The sequence below is a fragment of the Danio aesculapii genome, chromosome 5 (assembly GCF_903798145.1).
Source record: "Danio aesculapii chromosome 5, fDanAes4.1, whole genome shotgun sequence".
NCBI classification, from domain to species: domain Eukaryota; kingdom Metazoa; phylum Chordata; class Actinopteri; order Cypriniformes; family Danionidae; genus Danio; species Danio aesculapii.
The window spans coordinates 64409952-64426021 of record NC_079439.1 but is presented as its reverse complement, the minus strand read 5'-3'; the positions used below and the strand labels follow the sequence as shown (position 1 = coordinate 64426021).

At 35.4% G+C, this 16070-nt stretch overlaps 2 protein-coding genes across 2 annotated transcripts in view; both read left to right on the top strand.

Annotated features, from left to right (window-relative positions):
* Positions 1–2838: 2838 nt before the first annotated feature.
* On the top strand, positions 2839–7184 carry prdm12b (PR domain containing 12b). Its single transcript, XM_056457082.1, has 5 exons — positions 2839–3184; positions 4720–4910; positions 5021–5176; positions 5827–5941; positions 6073–7184. The coding sequence occupies exons 1-5, from the start codon at positions 2965–2967 to the stop codon at positions 6489–6491; spliced, it is 1101 nt and encodes a 366-aa protein (XP_056313057.1). The 5' UTR covers positions 2839–2964; the 3' UTR covers positions 6492–7184.
* Positions 7185–8248: 1064 nt separating this feature from the next.
* Positions 8249–16070, top strand: part of c5 (complement component 5) — a 41511-nt gene continuing 33689 nt past the window's right edge. Inside the window, exons 1-7 of the mRNA XM_056458684.1 lie at positions 8249–8358; positions 8505–8700; positions 8798–8951; positions 12375–12445; positions 12530–12624; positions 13897–13979; positions 14067–14157. Of these exons, the coding sequence (XP_056314659.1) occupies positions 8294–8358; positions 8505–8700; positions 8798–8951; positions 12375–12445; positions 12530–12624; positions 13897–13979; positions 14067–14157 (755 nt within the window). The 5' untranslated portion in view covers positions 8249–8293. The remainder of the gene's footprint in view (positions 8359–8504; positions 8701–8797; positions 8952–12374; positions 12446–12529; positions 12625–13896; positions 13980–14066; positions 14158–16070) is intronic.

Sequence of the window (16070 nt, the reverse complement as noted above, 5' to 3'; positions counted from 1 at the left end):
ATGATAAAAAAAAACACACACAAACATTTCACTCTTCGTCCAAGTGTCAATCCACATTAGCGGCAGCGAGCCAGCTGCTTAAATCTCTCCATGGAAATTGCGCACGTGCTCCTGCAATATCCATTTCTCAACGCGAGCTTTTGATTCGCACTGTACGATCACAGCAGATGAATATACATAATACTCGCGTGATATATTGCTGTCTCAGTGTTCTCGCACCATTTGGGCACATTCCCATAAGCACTTGTGGGATGCGACTCGGCTTTTACGCGCTTTTCTGTTTGCTCTCCAGTCCCCCTCTGGTCTCTGCGCTCTATTCACTCCCTATAGTCTCAGCTGGTCTAAGTGGGCCAAACCTGGAGAAACCTCTATTTTTGTTTTGTCTTCTCTCTCTTTCAAATAATCAGCCGTGTGCCAAAAGTGTATCTCTTGTTTTTACGCGTGCCAGTCACCTGCCGTCTGCCGCGCTCCTTCCCTTTCTCAGAGCTTGCTTTTCTCTCTCCGATTCTTTTGACTTTCTGCGGTCTGGATCCCCAATGAGATTCAGATTGGGTACATATTGAGTCCTCTATTGTCCTTCAAGGGCTGTACTACGCTAATTAAATTTTATCCAGCCATATAAAAAAACCATTTCTCTCCTCCACGCTCCCAATTCAGCTTTCCAGCCCAAGTCCTCTCTTTCTCCAAGCCCCAAAAATCCAGTGTTCATTGAGTCAAATCAATAGAAAAACATTTGCAAATCTCCATTATTGTGGGATTTTTGTCTCCTTTCTGTTGTGATAAAAGCACCGCGGAACAGCTTGCAGCTTTGTGCAACCGAGACGCGCGGGACAGACGAAGGCCATGAATGCGAAAGGCATTACGCGCAGCAGCAAGTTTCTTTATCACGGTTGTTGAACGCACAATTATTTCCACGCCATCCTTTGCATGCAATTCACGAAAATGAGATTTGCAATTATCGTTATGCTTACAATCTCATTGTGCATTTTTGTATATTAGCCATTATCCTGCTAACGAATACTCGCATTAGAATAGATGTTGTTTTTAAGTGGTGAATTGTGCCGATCGATATGCAAGTTGATACATCAATAATCAATTTAAGTTCAAATCGTCTGTCAATGTCATTGAACTTTATATCAGCTATTTATTTATGTTGTTATTAATAAAAATAAATAACAATAAATAAATGCGTGGGAGTATTTTTGGTGTTATCATTAACTTACATCGCATTTGTCTCTCTCTCTCTTTCTTTTAAATTAATTTTAATTAATTAAAATACTTATTTTTACTTTTGTAAACTATGTTTCTTTATCATCCAATAGTAAGCCATCGTTATATTGTAAGAAAAACCTGACTGAATGTCTCACCCCATGCAGACTAAGTTTGCCCTTATTTATGAAACCGATAATAGCGCAATAAAAACAAATCAATCTGTACTTGTGCAAATCCAATTCAGCAGGGAGGGTGAAACCCCTGAAGAAAAAGAAAAGCCACAAGGAGAAGGGGGGGATAACCCCCCAAAAGCAGCTGTTGAGTCCTAATCTTTTTTCTTGCCCTATCACTCACCTATATTCTCCTCAGCGCTCTCCTCGCATCTCCCTTTGGAAGTTCCCCACTCGCCAGACCCCATCCTTGTCCAGATTTTTTTTCGGGCCATCCCCTTGTACTTATCTCAAAGAAAAGAAGAGTGCATGGATGTCAAATTGCCCTCAAAAACACCATGAAAGATTGATTTGCAGCACTTTTCATTCAGCCGGCATTATTTTGAAGAGAGCTGAATAGGAAACCCGCAAGCCGGGGAAGGAATAAAGATGTCCTCCCTGTTGGAAAGGGGGGAAACTGCCCATTTTGTCTCAGTCCATCAACCCTGGAGAAAGAGGGGGAAAGGCATGGGGCTATTCAGAAAAAAAGCCCATATACACCTCACACAATACTAAAAGACTTTAAATTAACATCCATGAATATTAAATTACTTCGGCCTGAAAAAGATTGAATAAAAGATATACTTGACCCAGACGGCTTTGCATATTTTCGTAGTCCAAATCACATCATTAAAACCTATTCAGTTTGTTTATGCGAATTTAATATCGATGATTGCCGAGTTCTGTAATTTCAATATTAATAGAGGAGAACAGAAACGCAATTTTAGTGTTTGCGTCGGTTTAGCTAAATGTGCCTTTATTACACAATAATTTCATGTACCTAAATTATTTTACTATTTTAAATCAACAAATAATTCATAAATATAGTAAATATCAATATAATATTAATGGTTTGTCAATTTTTTGCACGGTTCCATGGGAATAAAATACACCGAGAGAGAAAAAAATAGTAATAATAATATATTTTGTGGTTACTGTAATATTAATGTGTAAGTTTTACACATGAAATCACATAAAAACACACTGACACACCCTAGTAATAACAGTCCCGCTATGAGACAAACGAAATAAAACACCTAAAATCTTATACCCAATGTCGTTTATTAGTTTTCATGTTGAGAATCGCGTTTGCGTTTAGGTTTTCCTTCCAGAAATGATCATGTTCATCTCTGGAGCAAACAGCTGGAGCGGAGCTCACAGTGCTGAGATGGGGCTTGTTATTTTAGCCAAAACGCGGTTTGTTGGATCCTGAGCATCAACACACACACACACACATCGCTCCCCCTTCTTCCCCCACCCCCTCAGGAGTAGCCACTCAATAAAGAGTGTGGCGTTTTTTCCTCTGGTTGAACAAGTCTAAAGAACACAAGGGGAGGGTCATTAATAACTAATTACCGTGGGTCAGACCTGACGCATATAAAGCCCACCGGGACCTTGGGAAGACGAAACATTCTCTCGACACATAGCAAGAAGAGAGCACATTGACATTGCATTGGCCTCAGACTGATTTATCGATTACGGTCGACTTTAACAACATATATATTCGCTCTGAACAGCAAGGGGGATATTTTCGGGGCTCATCATGGGTTCAGTGTTGCCTGCAGATGCTCTGGTTCTGAAGGCTGGATTTAAGCAGCAGTCTCTGGCTCTGTCCGACATCATCACTTCAGACATCCTGCACAGTTTCCTGTACGGCCGCTGGAGGAACGTGCTGGGGGAACACCTGTTCGAGGAGAAGACCGCCACTGTCAGCCCCAAAACTGCCTTCACCGCAGAGGTCCTGGCGCAGTCATTCTCTGGAGGTGAGTCCGCAAGATTTGCTTGGCATAAAAAAGCATGTTTTCTAGGATGTGTAAAGCAGTTTCACACGTTTAATATTGGAGCTTTCATTTTAAAACACTAAAAGATGAGGCAATGGTTTCCCGTCTAACTTTTTAATGATTAGTTCTTTAAATAAACCAGTATTCTTTGTTTAAGTAACATTTTATTAATCAAAAGTAGATACATTTTACTAATAAAAAACTTTTTGTGGATGGTAGTATACCAACAAAGGCCATTTTAAGAGTGAATTGTGATTCCAATACAATTAAAAGTGTTTTAAATAAGTTAATATAAGAATGAAACTAATGATAAAGACTCTTAATTTAGTGGTTATTGACGATTTAAAAGATGTCAGTTGTCAAATAACCAGTGCAAGCAGCCTACATGCATTTTCTATCTCGCATTATGTTGGTTTTCTGTATCATAGTCATTTAAAACCTTTCTAATAGCCAAAAAAGTGTTCACCTGAAAAGTACCAATCTTAAATTGTTCAAGTTCTGAGACGCATTTCGACAAAACTAGTACACTGATATACTTCTTTAATATAAATATAACTTAATAAAGAACACCTCTTGCTAAATCTGCAAGACAATTAGTTGCGTGCGGGACGGAGTTCAACAAAACGATTTATTTCAGAAATTCCTTCATACAGAGGTCAACACCTTAAAAGCCCCTCAATCTTCCACACAGTTGGAAGAGGAATATATCCTAAATTATTTTTATCTTAAATAAATTAGGCTGCATAATAAAATAGGGATTTGAGTGTAGCAAATGGCTCACTGGCAAAGCGAAACTTATTTAAATAAGGCTATTAAAATCATGAGAATAACGTTGTGCTTGACCTGAGAAAGTTGCCAGTGAAGCCGGGACGTTAGACAGAGAAAAGCCCGTCATTCATCAGCTCGGGACAGTCTCCACACCCCCGCTTTGACACTTTTCTCTCCTCTCAGGCGCATTTAAAGTTTTTCGTCCCGCTGTTAATATGCCGTGAAAGCTGATTCTAGCGCTATTCACACCATGTCAAGCAGCTAATCTCCTTTTCTGCGTTTTGTCACAAATTCCAGGGCCGTTTAAAGAAGGTTTTCGTTTCTTTCAGCGCACATTTAGTGCTACAAAGTTGCTGAAAGGATAATGAATACGGAATAAGCTGTTTCTTGCCTATGAATATATGGCCTCGTCACATTTAAAGCGTAGAAAATTGTTGAATTCTCAGACGTAAAGGCGCGTTTGACATTTATTTGAATCTCGCCTGGGAGCCGCATTTGAAGTCTGATGGACACTTTACGCATTCCTCTACAATAATATGATCGTTCTACGAAATAAAAGGCTTCATTCGTGTAATAAAAACAAAATGTATATAGTTTAATTTCGATGTAATATGTATTTTGCGTTGTATGTGCTTTTTAAAAAGTTGCCTCAAAGTTTTATTAGTAATCTCAACTTATTTATTATTATTTGCTGATTTATTTCATTCTTATTATTATTTTATACTTTATTTGACGCTTTCTGTCTCCAGAGGTCCAGAAACTTTCCAGCTTAGTTCTGCCAAGTGAAGTCATCATTGCACAGAGCTCGATTCCCGGAGAAGGACTTGGCATCTTCTCCAAGACTTGGATAAAAGCTGGCACCGAAATGGGTCCATTCACAGGCAGGGTCATTTCACCCGAGCATGTGGATCTCTTCAAGAACAACAATCTCATGTGGGAGGTAAGCTACGTTCAACAGGTGTCGCATGCATGGGCTTGATTTTATTTTAATCCACATGAGATATTTTGCCAAGATGTTTATGACAGACTTTTTTTTGTTGTTCTCCTTAGGTTTTCAATGAAGATGGCACAGTGCGCTATTTCATCGATGCCAGTCAAGAGGATCATCGCAGCTGGATGACTTACATCAAATGCGCGCGCAATGAGCAAGAACAGAACTTGGAGGTCGTGCAGATCGGAAGCAGCATATTTTACAAAGCAGTAGAGGTTCGTTTTATATACTTTTTTGTTACTTTTTTTTCCTAAAATTGCATATATTTTTCATTTTTATATGTCGACCAAAAATTATATATATATATATATATATATATATATATATATATATATATATATATATATATATATATATATATATATATATATATATTCGATTTTAAACGTTCTTAAAATTTCATCTATGGATTTTAGTTCAAAGTCGCAATAAAATTACAAAATATCAATATATAAGTATAAATGCAATAAAAAAAAAATATGCATGCATATATTAGATTTTAGTTTATAGAGAAAATTCACCAAAATCTGAAAATTCTGTCATCATTTACTCACTCTTTACTTGCCACAAACCTGTTGTACACAAAAGAAGATTTTTTTTAAATGCTGAAAACCTGTAACCATTGACTTCCACAGTATATGTTGTTCCCACTATAGAAATCAATGGTTACAGGTTTCTAACATTTTTCAAAACAACTTATTTTGTGTTTAACATAAAAGAGACATCATAAAGGCACGAAACCACTTGGGATGAAAATGAGTAAATTTTCATTTTTGGGTGAACTATCCCTTTAAACTTTAGAGCAGCAAGTGAAAACATGTATGTTAATAATTAATTTAACATTTACATTTTCTTTCATTACCAGACAATACCTCCAGATCAAGAACTGCTTGTGTGGTATGGGAATTCCCATAACACCTTCCTGGGCATCCCAGGAGTACCTGGCACAGAGGAAGAACAGCAGAAGAAAACTAAAACTGGTGAGTTATTCAGTAGCTGCAGGGCTTTGGGTGGGACTTTTCAGATCTTTATAAAACTCCATTAGCATATGTTTGAAGCACCTGACCTATTAGCTTCAGTTTGCTGACTGTGTTTTCTCCACTCCCCACAGATGAGTTCCACCTGTGCGACACTGTCACCGCTGCCGCCCTGTCCACTGCCAGCCGCATGCGCTGCGTCATCTGCCACCGTGGCTTCAACTCCCGCAGCAACCTGCGCTCCCACATGCGCATACACACCCTGGACAAGCCATTTGTCTGCCGCTTCTGCAACCGCCGCTTCAGCCAGTCCTCCACCCTCCGTAACCATGTGCGTCTCCACACAGGCGAGCGCCCCTATAAATGCCATGTCTGCCAAAGCGCTTATTCACAGTTGGCAGGGCTGCGGGCGCACCAGAAGAGCGCCAGGCACCGGCCGGCCAACACAGGGGCTGTTGTGGGGCTTCAGGCCCACTCGCCTCCACCTCCTCAGCTGGCACAGGTTCCACACCCAGCCTCCCTGGTGCATCACATACCCACCATGGTGCTATGAGAAAGCACGATACACTCGAGATGTCAGCAGTCCCACAGTTTGACTGTTCGTCAAAAGCACAAGTGTGTCAGTGCCAAGCCGGCCCTGAAAACTCTCACTTAAGTGGATACTTTGCAGTTCCCAAAGGTGAAAATGTGAACAGACATGACAAACAACGCCTGCAGAACTCAGCACTGAAGTAAAGACGATGGTCATGGAAGGGCTGTATCGTGTTGAAATTATGCCAGAACTACATGCACTGTCGGCTCTATGTGGCAGATATCTGCCTCATAACAATGTGATCAAACACTGTCACTTAAGATGATCAGTAGTCAGTGCATCTTTTATTCACATTTGCATGCAGTAGAATTGTTTTGTCCCATTCCCTCTAAGCCACACCACATTATTTGCTTTAGCCACTCTACGAAGTGAATGGATCCACTGGGATCAAGCACCACTTAGTGACCGATTTACGTCACTGCAGGCCAATCAGAGCATGTTTATTGTCGAATGAACGATATGAAGTATGTAAAGGAATGTACATAGGATTTGAACTTTTACGTCCAAAAACATGGAATAGTCACTTTATCTGTGTATGTATGTAAAGCTTAAAGTATTATTACAAAACTTGGTTCTATTATATTATGTATACTATGTTTGCTTATATAAAATTATTTGGGTATTCTCTTGTATGCTCAATAAATAATTAACAAATATCATGGTTTTGTCACTTTTGTAATTATTCATCTTGCTATGATCATTTGTATAGGCCTACGCTCGAACTTAAACAAAAACAATCATGACTAAACCTTTTATATTCATTTATTCATTTCCTTTTCGGCTTAGTCTCTTTTTTAATCAGGGGTCACCACAGCGGAATGAACCGCCAACTTATCCAGCATATGTTTTACGCAGTATATGTACTTCCAGCCGCAACCCAACAATGGGAAACACACTCACATACACTACAGCCAATTTAGCTTACCCAATTCACCAATACCCAGGGGCGGACTGGACATAAGGAGCACCGGGACATTTCCCGGTGGCCTGACGGTCATCTGGCCTGACACCGTGATTAACTTTTCCATGGTGAAAATGATGGCCCAGTCCGCCCCTGCCAATGCCGCATGTCTTTGGACTGTGCCAAACCGAAACATCCGGAAGAAACCCACGCGATCACAGGGAGAACATGCAAGCACCACATATGCCAACTAACACTAACCAGCGACCTTCTTGCTGTGAAACGATTGTGCTACTCACTGCGCCACCTTGCTGCCCCTAAACATTTTATATAATTACACAAAACATTAATGTGTCTCATTTCAGTGTTTGTCTTTAAGAACTCACAGCAAGTATATTCAACGTGATATTAATTGGATTCTGACTGTTTAAACGCAGAGTATACAAAGACAAAAGTCAAACCAATGTCCAAAAGTTTCCAGAATTGCACAATAAAACAACCCAAGGATAGCAAACAGCTCATTTTTAGTTGTAAATAAATCTATACTTGCTTACTTTCATTTTAACTTGCATAATGACTGAATAATTGTACAATGATGACAAGAGCACTGCGCAATCAAACGTTAAATTGTCATTCTGAACCAAAACTGAATTAAAAATAATATTTCCTCAATATTTTTGGATAATATCTACAGCATGCTAAATCTAAACTTCAAGAAATTAGATTTTTGGACCTCTTTCAAGACAGTTGAGCTAATAAGTAACTTAAAACAAGCACTGCAGACATGCCTATTGATTCGGTTTACTGAAACTGACCGAATTCCTGACCTGTTTTTTTATTCCCATGAAGAAAACAGTCTATAATGGCACGATTATTATTGTTCTGCATATTTAATCTGTTTGTCTGCTTTACCGTTCAGGAAAATGTGTAAGTAACAATTTACATCATTTACATTATTCTTTGAGTGATGAAAACAATGTTTATCAAATGTAAAAGTAGGTTATATGTGAATTATAAGGACATTTTAAGAAACATTTTTATTTGTCGCATAATCTCAATATCTTGTATTCTAGATACATAATCACTGCACCTAAACTCCTGCGGCTCGATGCCTCAGAAACTGTTGTCGTGCAGTTGTTTGGTTTTGATCAGGAAACTATAGTACATCTTCACCTGAAGAATACATTAGCAATAAGCAATAAAGAATATGACTATCAGTCCCTGAAGCTCAACGCCGCGAATAACTATCAAGCTTCAGCGACTTTACGGGTAAATTCTGCACATTTAATGGTGTTGACTTATATATAAAACTCTTTTTAAAATATTTTACTAAGGACTGGCTGTTCTTCCATTTTCCTTTTCACAGATATTAGCGAAAGATTTCCCCAAAGAGGACACATCTGTCTACCTTCAGACGATTTCTTCTGCTTTCACTGATAATGTTAAAATCCCGGTCACTACAGTCAATGGTTTTCTCTTTATCCAGACTGACAAACCGCTTTATACACCCGAACAAGAAGGTCAGTACGAAAATATCATGTGTAAACGGGTTGTGTTGACATGACGTTGCATTTTCTTGTGTCACACATAATATAATTAATATTGTCATCATCTAAAAAGGCAGTCAATTGTTAAACATTCCTTTGGGTTTCATGGACCTCTTGTTACAAAACTGTGTTGGTACCATTTTGAGACAAATCACAAATCCGCAATTTGGTGTGACTGTCTCAAGCATAGTTTAATAAATTGCAACTCTCATAAATCGTAAAATCATTAATACAGGCTACATCAGGCCTAATTTTGCTTATTTTAGTAGCCTAAATGGCAATTACTATTTTAATCCAAATAGAACACAGAAACGTTTTACATTTTGTCTGAAAACCATGTTTTCTGGTGTGACACTGCATGTTAATTTCAAGTGGGGCAACTCCAGGGAAAACTTTGATTAGCTAGTTGAAGGACTCCGTTCAGGATCATGTAACTGAAGCCCAACGTGAAGCCCATGATGTGCACATGTTATGTTTTTGACTCAGAACCAGGGGCTGCTTAGGGCCACAGGAAATCTGGGTGCCCCCAATAAATATCTAGAGGTATAAATTATATAGTTTATAAAGTATATCTAGAAGACTTCTAGATATAAATAGATAAATAAATACAAGTAAATAAATAAAATGAAATTAAATTAATGAAATTAATAAATAGAAGTAACCGATAAACTATATATAACATTGTTTTCTAGCATATTTTCTATGGTGAGAGTCAACCAAATACAATTTAATGTAATTAAATATTATTTAAAATAAAATAAAATATTATATTATTATTATATTAATGTAATGTGATGTAATAATAATATTATAAATTTAAATATTACTGTTACATCTGCACAAATTTGTCCACCACCCCAATCATGAAGCAGTCCAGGAGTCAAATTTATATAAATAAATAAATTATATATATATATATATATGTATATATATGTAAACTAATTTTAAGAAAGTGAATCATTTAAAATGTAGAGATTGCATTAAGACAAAACATGGAAAACAAGTTTGAGTGATGTAAAATATATCAGCAAAATAACAAAAAAATTTATAAATATAGAAAGGGTGCATTTTAGGACTGTTGAGCCCCATGGATTGTTTAGGGCCCCCAAATCACTAAAGCCACCTCTGCTCAGAACCACTATAAAATTGGTAAGTTCTGTTGTCCTGTGGTGTGTCCTGTGGTGTGAAATGTGCAACAAGTCCATCAAGTCATGGAGAAAACAAATACTATTCTGTCACATAAAATAGCTTAAATATCGCTGTATGAAGATAAGTGTCCAACAATGAAGGCAAATCATTCTCACACTATTTGTAGACCTATATTATTATTAAGAGTTGTTTTTATTAAATTTTATGTCACACTAGGACATGTTTAACGTAGAGTTCAGTAAAAATAAAATAAAAAAAAAGTGAAGGAGTTAAAAATAACTGAAGGAGTTGATAAAGTTAGTGACCCCTTATGTTTACTCAAACACCAGACTTTGTTCAAGCTACATACATATATGTATTTATTTATTTATTTATTTATTTATTTTTTCATTTTTACTGCATATTTTCTAACAACCTAGAAGAGTGGAACACTTGCAACACTATTTGCATTTTCTTTAGTTTCTCTAAGACAGTTTTTTGTGGAAACTTTTAATATAATAAACCCAAATTTTAATATAATAAACCCCACATCATTAAAATGTAATAATAAAAAAACTTTTTTTTTTTGGCAAACAGATTAAATGTAAATTGGTTAAATTGTTAAATTGCACTGTAAATGATTTCTGTTGTTTTCACAGTATTATACTGCATTTCTCAACAGTTTCTTACTGTATAAGCTGTGCACAGTGTGTTACTTTATATAATGTTGTTTTCACAGTATAATAATGTATTCTCAACATTTCTATACTGTGTACATGGTTAACAGTATGTTACTGTACACTTCTTTCAATGAATTCAGGAAAAAAATCAGTTACTGTGCATCTAAATACAGTACTGCAAATGACCGTTGATTACTCCGTACACACTTTATTATTATTATTATTATTATTATTATTATTATTATTATTATTATTATTATTATTATTATTATTATTATTATTGACTTTTTGACAAATTATTTTGTGAAGTAAATAAACTAACCAGTTTTCTTCAGACTGTTCAGTGCCATGGTGTTATGATATAATCATTAAAAACAAATAACCATAAAACCCCCTGGTTTTTCAGTTTTGGGTGCACTGCACTTTTATTTATAAGGTTAACATGAAAATATTATATAATTTTAATGAACTTAACTTTGTGCTAAGTCAAAACATAAACTATAAACATAAAACAAAAGACTGCACACCCAAAATGATTTTAAGGTCAGAGTAAATGTCAGAATGACTAGCCGAGGAACGCCTGCTTTAGACAGACTCATAAGCATAGGGCGATCATCAGCACCGGAGTTCACATATCTCCACATTTTCAAAAAACATTTAAAAATACACACTTTATAAATAAACCACAGACTTGAGTTTAAAACAACTACATTCTCGCATGAAAAACACAGTTAAAAAAACAGTAAAATTATGTATTACATTTTAAAGAAAATGTAATACTATTGTAATTAATATTACAGTAATTTTACTGTTTTGTGAAAAACAGCAACTACTAGATAAAATGTTGCCAGTAACTTTTAATTTGTTAATTTAACTGTTCATTTAACAAGAAACCAGTTTTTACAGTTTGGCCATATAAACACAGACTGTTAAAATAACAAGCAACAGAAAATGATCAGGCCTAAAAAACTGAACAAAAATATTATTGTACTGAACCTTTACTAAACAAATTCTTTTAACTTTGAAATGAATGAATTCATTAAAGGATTAATTTTATGTTCAAATAAATTACATTGAAACTGTGATAAAATTAAAGATGTACATTGTTAATATGTCAAGCTTTTAAATTGATTTTGTAAGTCTTGTAAATAAGTGTTGCAACTTTCCAACTCTGATTAAGCTGTGGAGATACAATGGCTTTAACACTTGATTGCTATACCTATTTAAATCTAAGAAAACAGTGATTTAAATTATACAAATTAATAATGTTTCACTAAAACAGATTAGACAGTGGAAAATTTTCTGAACATTAAAAAATATATACTTTTTTTTACCTAAAAATTAGTTTTATACTGAAGGAACGGTCACATATGGCTGATTTCTCTCAGATTGAAGGAGGGTCTAACTGAGAATATTTAGTATGAATATCACCACTCTAGCTCATTCCTGAATGAAGGAATAAGTCTTGTTGCAACTGCCCCATGTTGCGACCATCCCCACTCTCCCCTACTGTATGTAGGCTATGATGAAAAAAATGAAGTAAATTAAATGAAAAAATCACCTCAAAATGTGGATTTGTTTCCTTTAGTACAAGTGCGTGTTTACTCCCTCAACGAGGAGCTGAGGAAATCTGCACGCACCGTCACTCTTACATTCCAGGTGAGGTTTTCTCTTTTGTCTCTCCACTCTTTTCTCTTTGACTCATGAGTTATGATTTCTAAGATGTTATGTTTTTCCTTATAGGACCCTAGAGGTGTCAAAGTAGAGATTATTGATATGACCGACATCAATGGAGCAAAACCACTTCTTCCACCATTCAAAATACCTTTAAAGCCAATGTAAGTCACATTCATTATGGTCTATTATAATTATTCCTGAATTATCTGGTGGTGTTTTAAATAATAATGTTACACCGCTGCTGAGAAGCTTTCTCACAAATTTGCTGGATCATATTTGTGGTTGAGGAGCCTAATTACAATAGTTTAATTAAAAATGTATTTAAATTACTTTTCAAATTATTTTGTCTGAAAAGTAACTAAATTACTCAATAAGATATTTAATTACTTAGTAATAAAAATCAACATAATTCTCGATGCATAAACAATAGAAATTAATTCGAACTTTAAATAAACTCTAAATTAGTCAAACAGTACATGTTTGCCTTGTTTAAAATAATAACACATTTAAACAATATATGTATCAAAACTCAAAATTTTCCAATCAATTTCATATATACCGTATACTGAGATGAATTTCTAAAACATTTATTTCTTATGTGCAATTGTTGCCGACAAATAAAACCTTCTTTAATTGAAACATTGTTTAGTTGAGGTTATAATGCTAAATCTCTCTCTCTCTTTCTCTCTCTCTCTCTCTCTCTCTCTCTCTCTCTCTCTCTCTCTTTCTCGCTCTCTCGCTCTCTCTCTCTATATATATTTTTTTACAAATCTATATATAAATCTACACTCATACACACACACACACTCACACGCGCATGCACGCACGCACACACACACACACACACATATATATATATATATATATATATATATATATATATATATATATATATATATATCACTGCCACTAATTCACTAATTTGTCAATTATTATTTTTTCTTAAGCATATGCTATATGTCTAGATAAACAATGTTTATTCGTAATTATTCTGCAAAATATATTGATCTTCTTCTTTAAACAGATTTACAATAAACTATTGAATTTATGTACTGTATTTAAGGTAACTATATTATAAGTAGCTGTATTTAAATTACCTAAAAATGAAAAGTAATCCGTCACTTTTCTTTTGTGGCAAAAAAGTCATTTAGTTAAAGTAGTTACTTTGTATCTGATTACTTAGTAAACTTGCAAGGTACTTTTTAAAAATTCCTAGTTATCCAGGTTAAGTTTGTTGAGAATGGAAGTTAGTTAAGAAGCCTGGCATATGCATATATCCTAAACTTATTTATTTATTTATTTATTTATTTATTTATTTAGTTAGTTAGTTAGTTAGTTAGTTAGTTAGTTAGTTAGTTAGTTAGTTTATTTTTACATGTACTTTTATCTCTTTTTTTCACTGCATCTTTTATTCACGATCCAAATCCCACCAGTTATGGAATCTGGAAAATTGTGGCCACCTATGCTGACAATTTTGAAACAACTGCTACTGCTGAGTTTGAGGTCAAAGAATATGGTAAGGCCTCCATTTCAAGACATTATGTTTCAATTGGCTATGCAGACATTTAGAGTTAGTGAAATCTGAATTCATGATGTTTTACAGTGTTGCCCAGTATTTCAGTCCAAATTGAGCCGGAAGCCAACTACATCAGTGAAGAAAACTTGGACACTTTCAAGCTGAAGATCTCAGCCAAGTAGGTTTTTCATTTTATTTAATTTCAAAAGTTCTGTAAGTTAGCAATTTTAAGATGTTTATTGAGCAATGAACCATTAAAGACTTTTTTTTAGAAACAGTTTTTAATTCATTCAGCTGATCTCCGGGTCTGGTGGGAGCACTTTTAGCTTAGATTAGCTTAGCATAGATCATTGAATCAGATTAGACTATTAGCATCTCGCTCAAAGATTTCATAAAAGAGTTTTAATAATCCTATTTTCAAAGCTTGACTCTTCAGTAGATTGAAAATGTTGCTATTTCCTTGGTAGATATGGATAATAACTATCATTCTGCCATAATAATCTAAATGTTTGACTCTATGTGAATTATAAAATGAAAAAAACAATTGTTGTTTGTTTGTTAAAAAAAGTGGAGCATTCCTTTAAATTGAAGAGCTCAACCAAGTAGGTTTTTCTTTTTATTTATTTTTATTATTTTTATTGAGCAATGAAACATTGATGGAACACTCCACTTTAAAAAATAAATAAAAATGTAATTTGATTGTCGGGTCTGGCGAGAGCACTTTTAGCTTAGCTTAGCATAGATCACTGAATCGGATTAGACTATTAGCATCTCGCTCAAAAACTTTATAAAAGAGTTTTAATAATATTTCTTTTTAAAGCTCGCCTCTTCTGTTGACAGAACATGTTGCTAATATAGCTAATAGTATCATTTTGCCATAATAATCAAGAAACTCTTTTGCTGAATTAATTAAAAAATGGTAAAGCACGTCTGTTCAACTCTGTGTGAGTTGTAAAATGAAAAAAAAAAAAATTGTGAGAAAAAAAGTGGAGCATTCCTATAAATTGATCAAAAGTAACAGTGTTTTCATTATTGCAATAAATTCAGTTTTTCTGTAATAAATTTCTGAGGGTCACACTGAAGACTGGAGTTGCGATTCTATAAATTCAGCTTTGATCTGTGTGAATAAATTAGATTAAAATATTTTTTTTATATGAAAAGAGTTGTAAATGACGATATTTTACATGTGCAGTGCATCCGGACAGTATTCATAGCGCTTCACTTTTTCCATATTTTTTGATGTTACAGCCTTATTCCAAAATAGATTAAATTTATTTATTTCCTCAAAATTCTACACACAATACCCCATAATTACAATGTGAAAAAAGATTTCTTGATATTGTTGCAAATTTATTTAAAAAAAAAAAACTGTAAAATCCCATGTACAGAAGTTTTCACAGCCTTTGCCGTGACGCTATAAATTGAGCTCCAGTTTCCACTGATCATTCTTGAGATATTTCAGCAGCTTAATTGGAGTTCACCTGTGGTAAATTCAGTTGATTGGACATGATCTGAAAAGGCATACACCATATATAAAGTCCTAGGGTTGACAGTGCATGTCAAAGCACAAATCAAGCATGAAGACAAAGGAATTGTCTCTAGACCTCTGAGAGAGGATTGTCCTGAGGGAAGGTTACAGTAACATTTCTGCTGTTCTGAAAGTTCCAATGAGCACAGTGGCCTCCACCATCCGTAAGTGGAAGATGTTTGAAACCACCAGGACTCTTCCTAGAGCTGGCCGGCCATCTAAGCTGAGTGATCGAGGGAGAAGGGCCTTAGTCAGGGAAGTGATCAATAACCCGATGGTCACTCTGTCTGAGCTCCAGTGTTCTTCTGTGGAGAGAGGAGAACCTTACAGAAGGACAACCATCTGTGCAGCAATTTACCAACCACATGTATGGTAGAGTGGCCAGACGGAAGCCACTCCCCGCCTGGAATTTGCCAAAAGGCATCTGAAGGACTCTCAGACCATAAGAAACAAAATTCTCTGGTCTGATGAGACTAAAATTAAACTCTTTGGAGTGAATGCCAGGCGTTACGTTTGGAGAAAACCAGGCACTGTTCATCACCAGGCTAATACCATCCCTACAG

Coding starts and splice junctions, on each gene's coding strand:
- prdm12b (XM_056457082.1), top strand. CDS start 2,965: ATGGGTTCAGTGTTGCCTGCAGATGCTCTGGTTCTGAAGGCTGGATTT. Junction 5,177..5,826: donor TATTTTACAAAGCAGTAGAG/GTTCGTTTTATA, acceptor TTTCATTACCAG/ACAATACCTCCAGATCAAGA. Junction 5,942..6,072: donor GCAGAAGAAAACTAAAACTG/GTGAGTTATTCA, acceptor CACTCCCCACAG/ATGAGTTCCACCTGTGCGAC.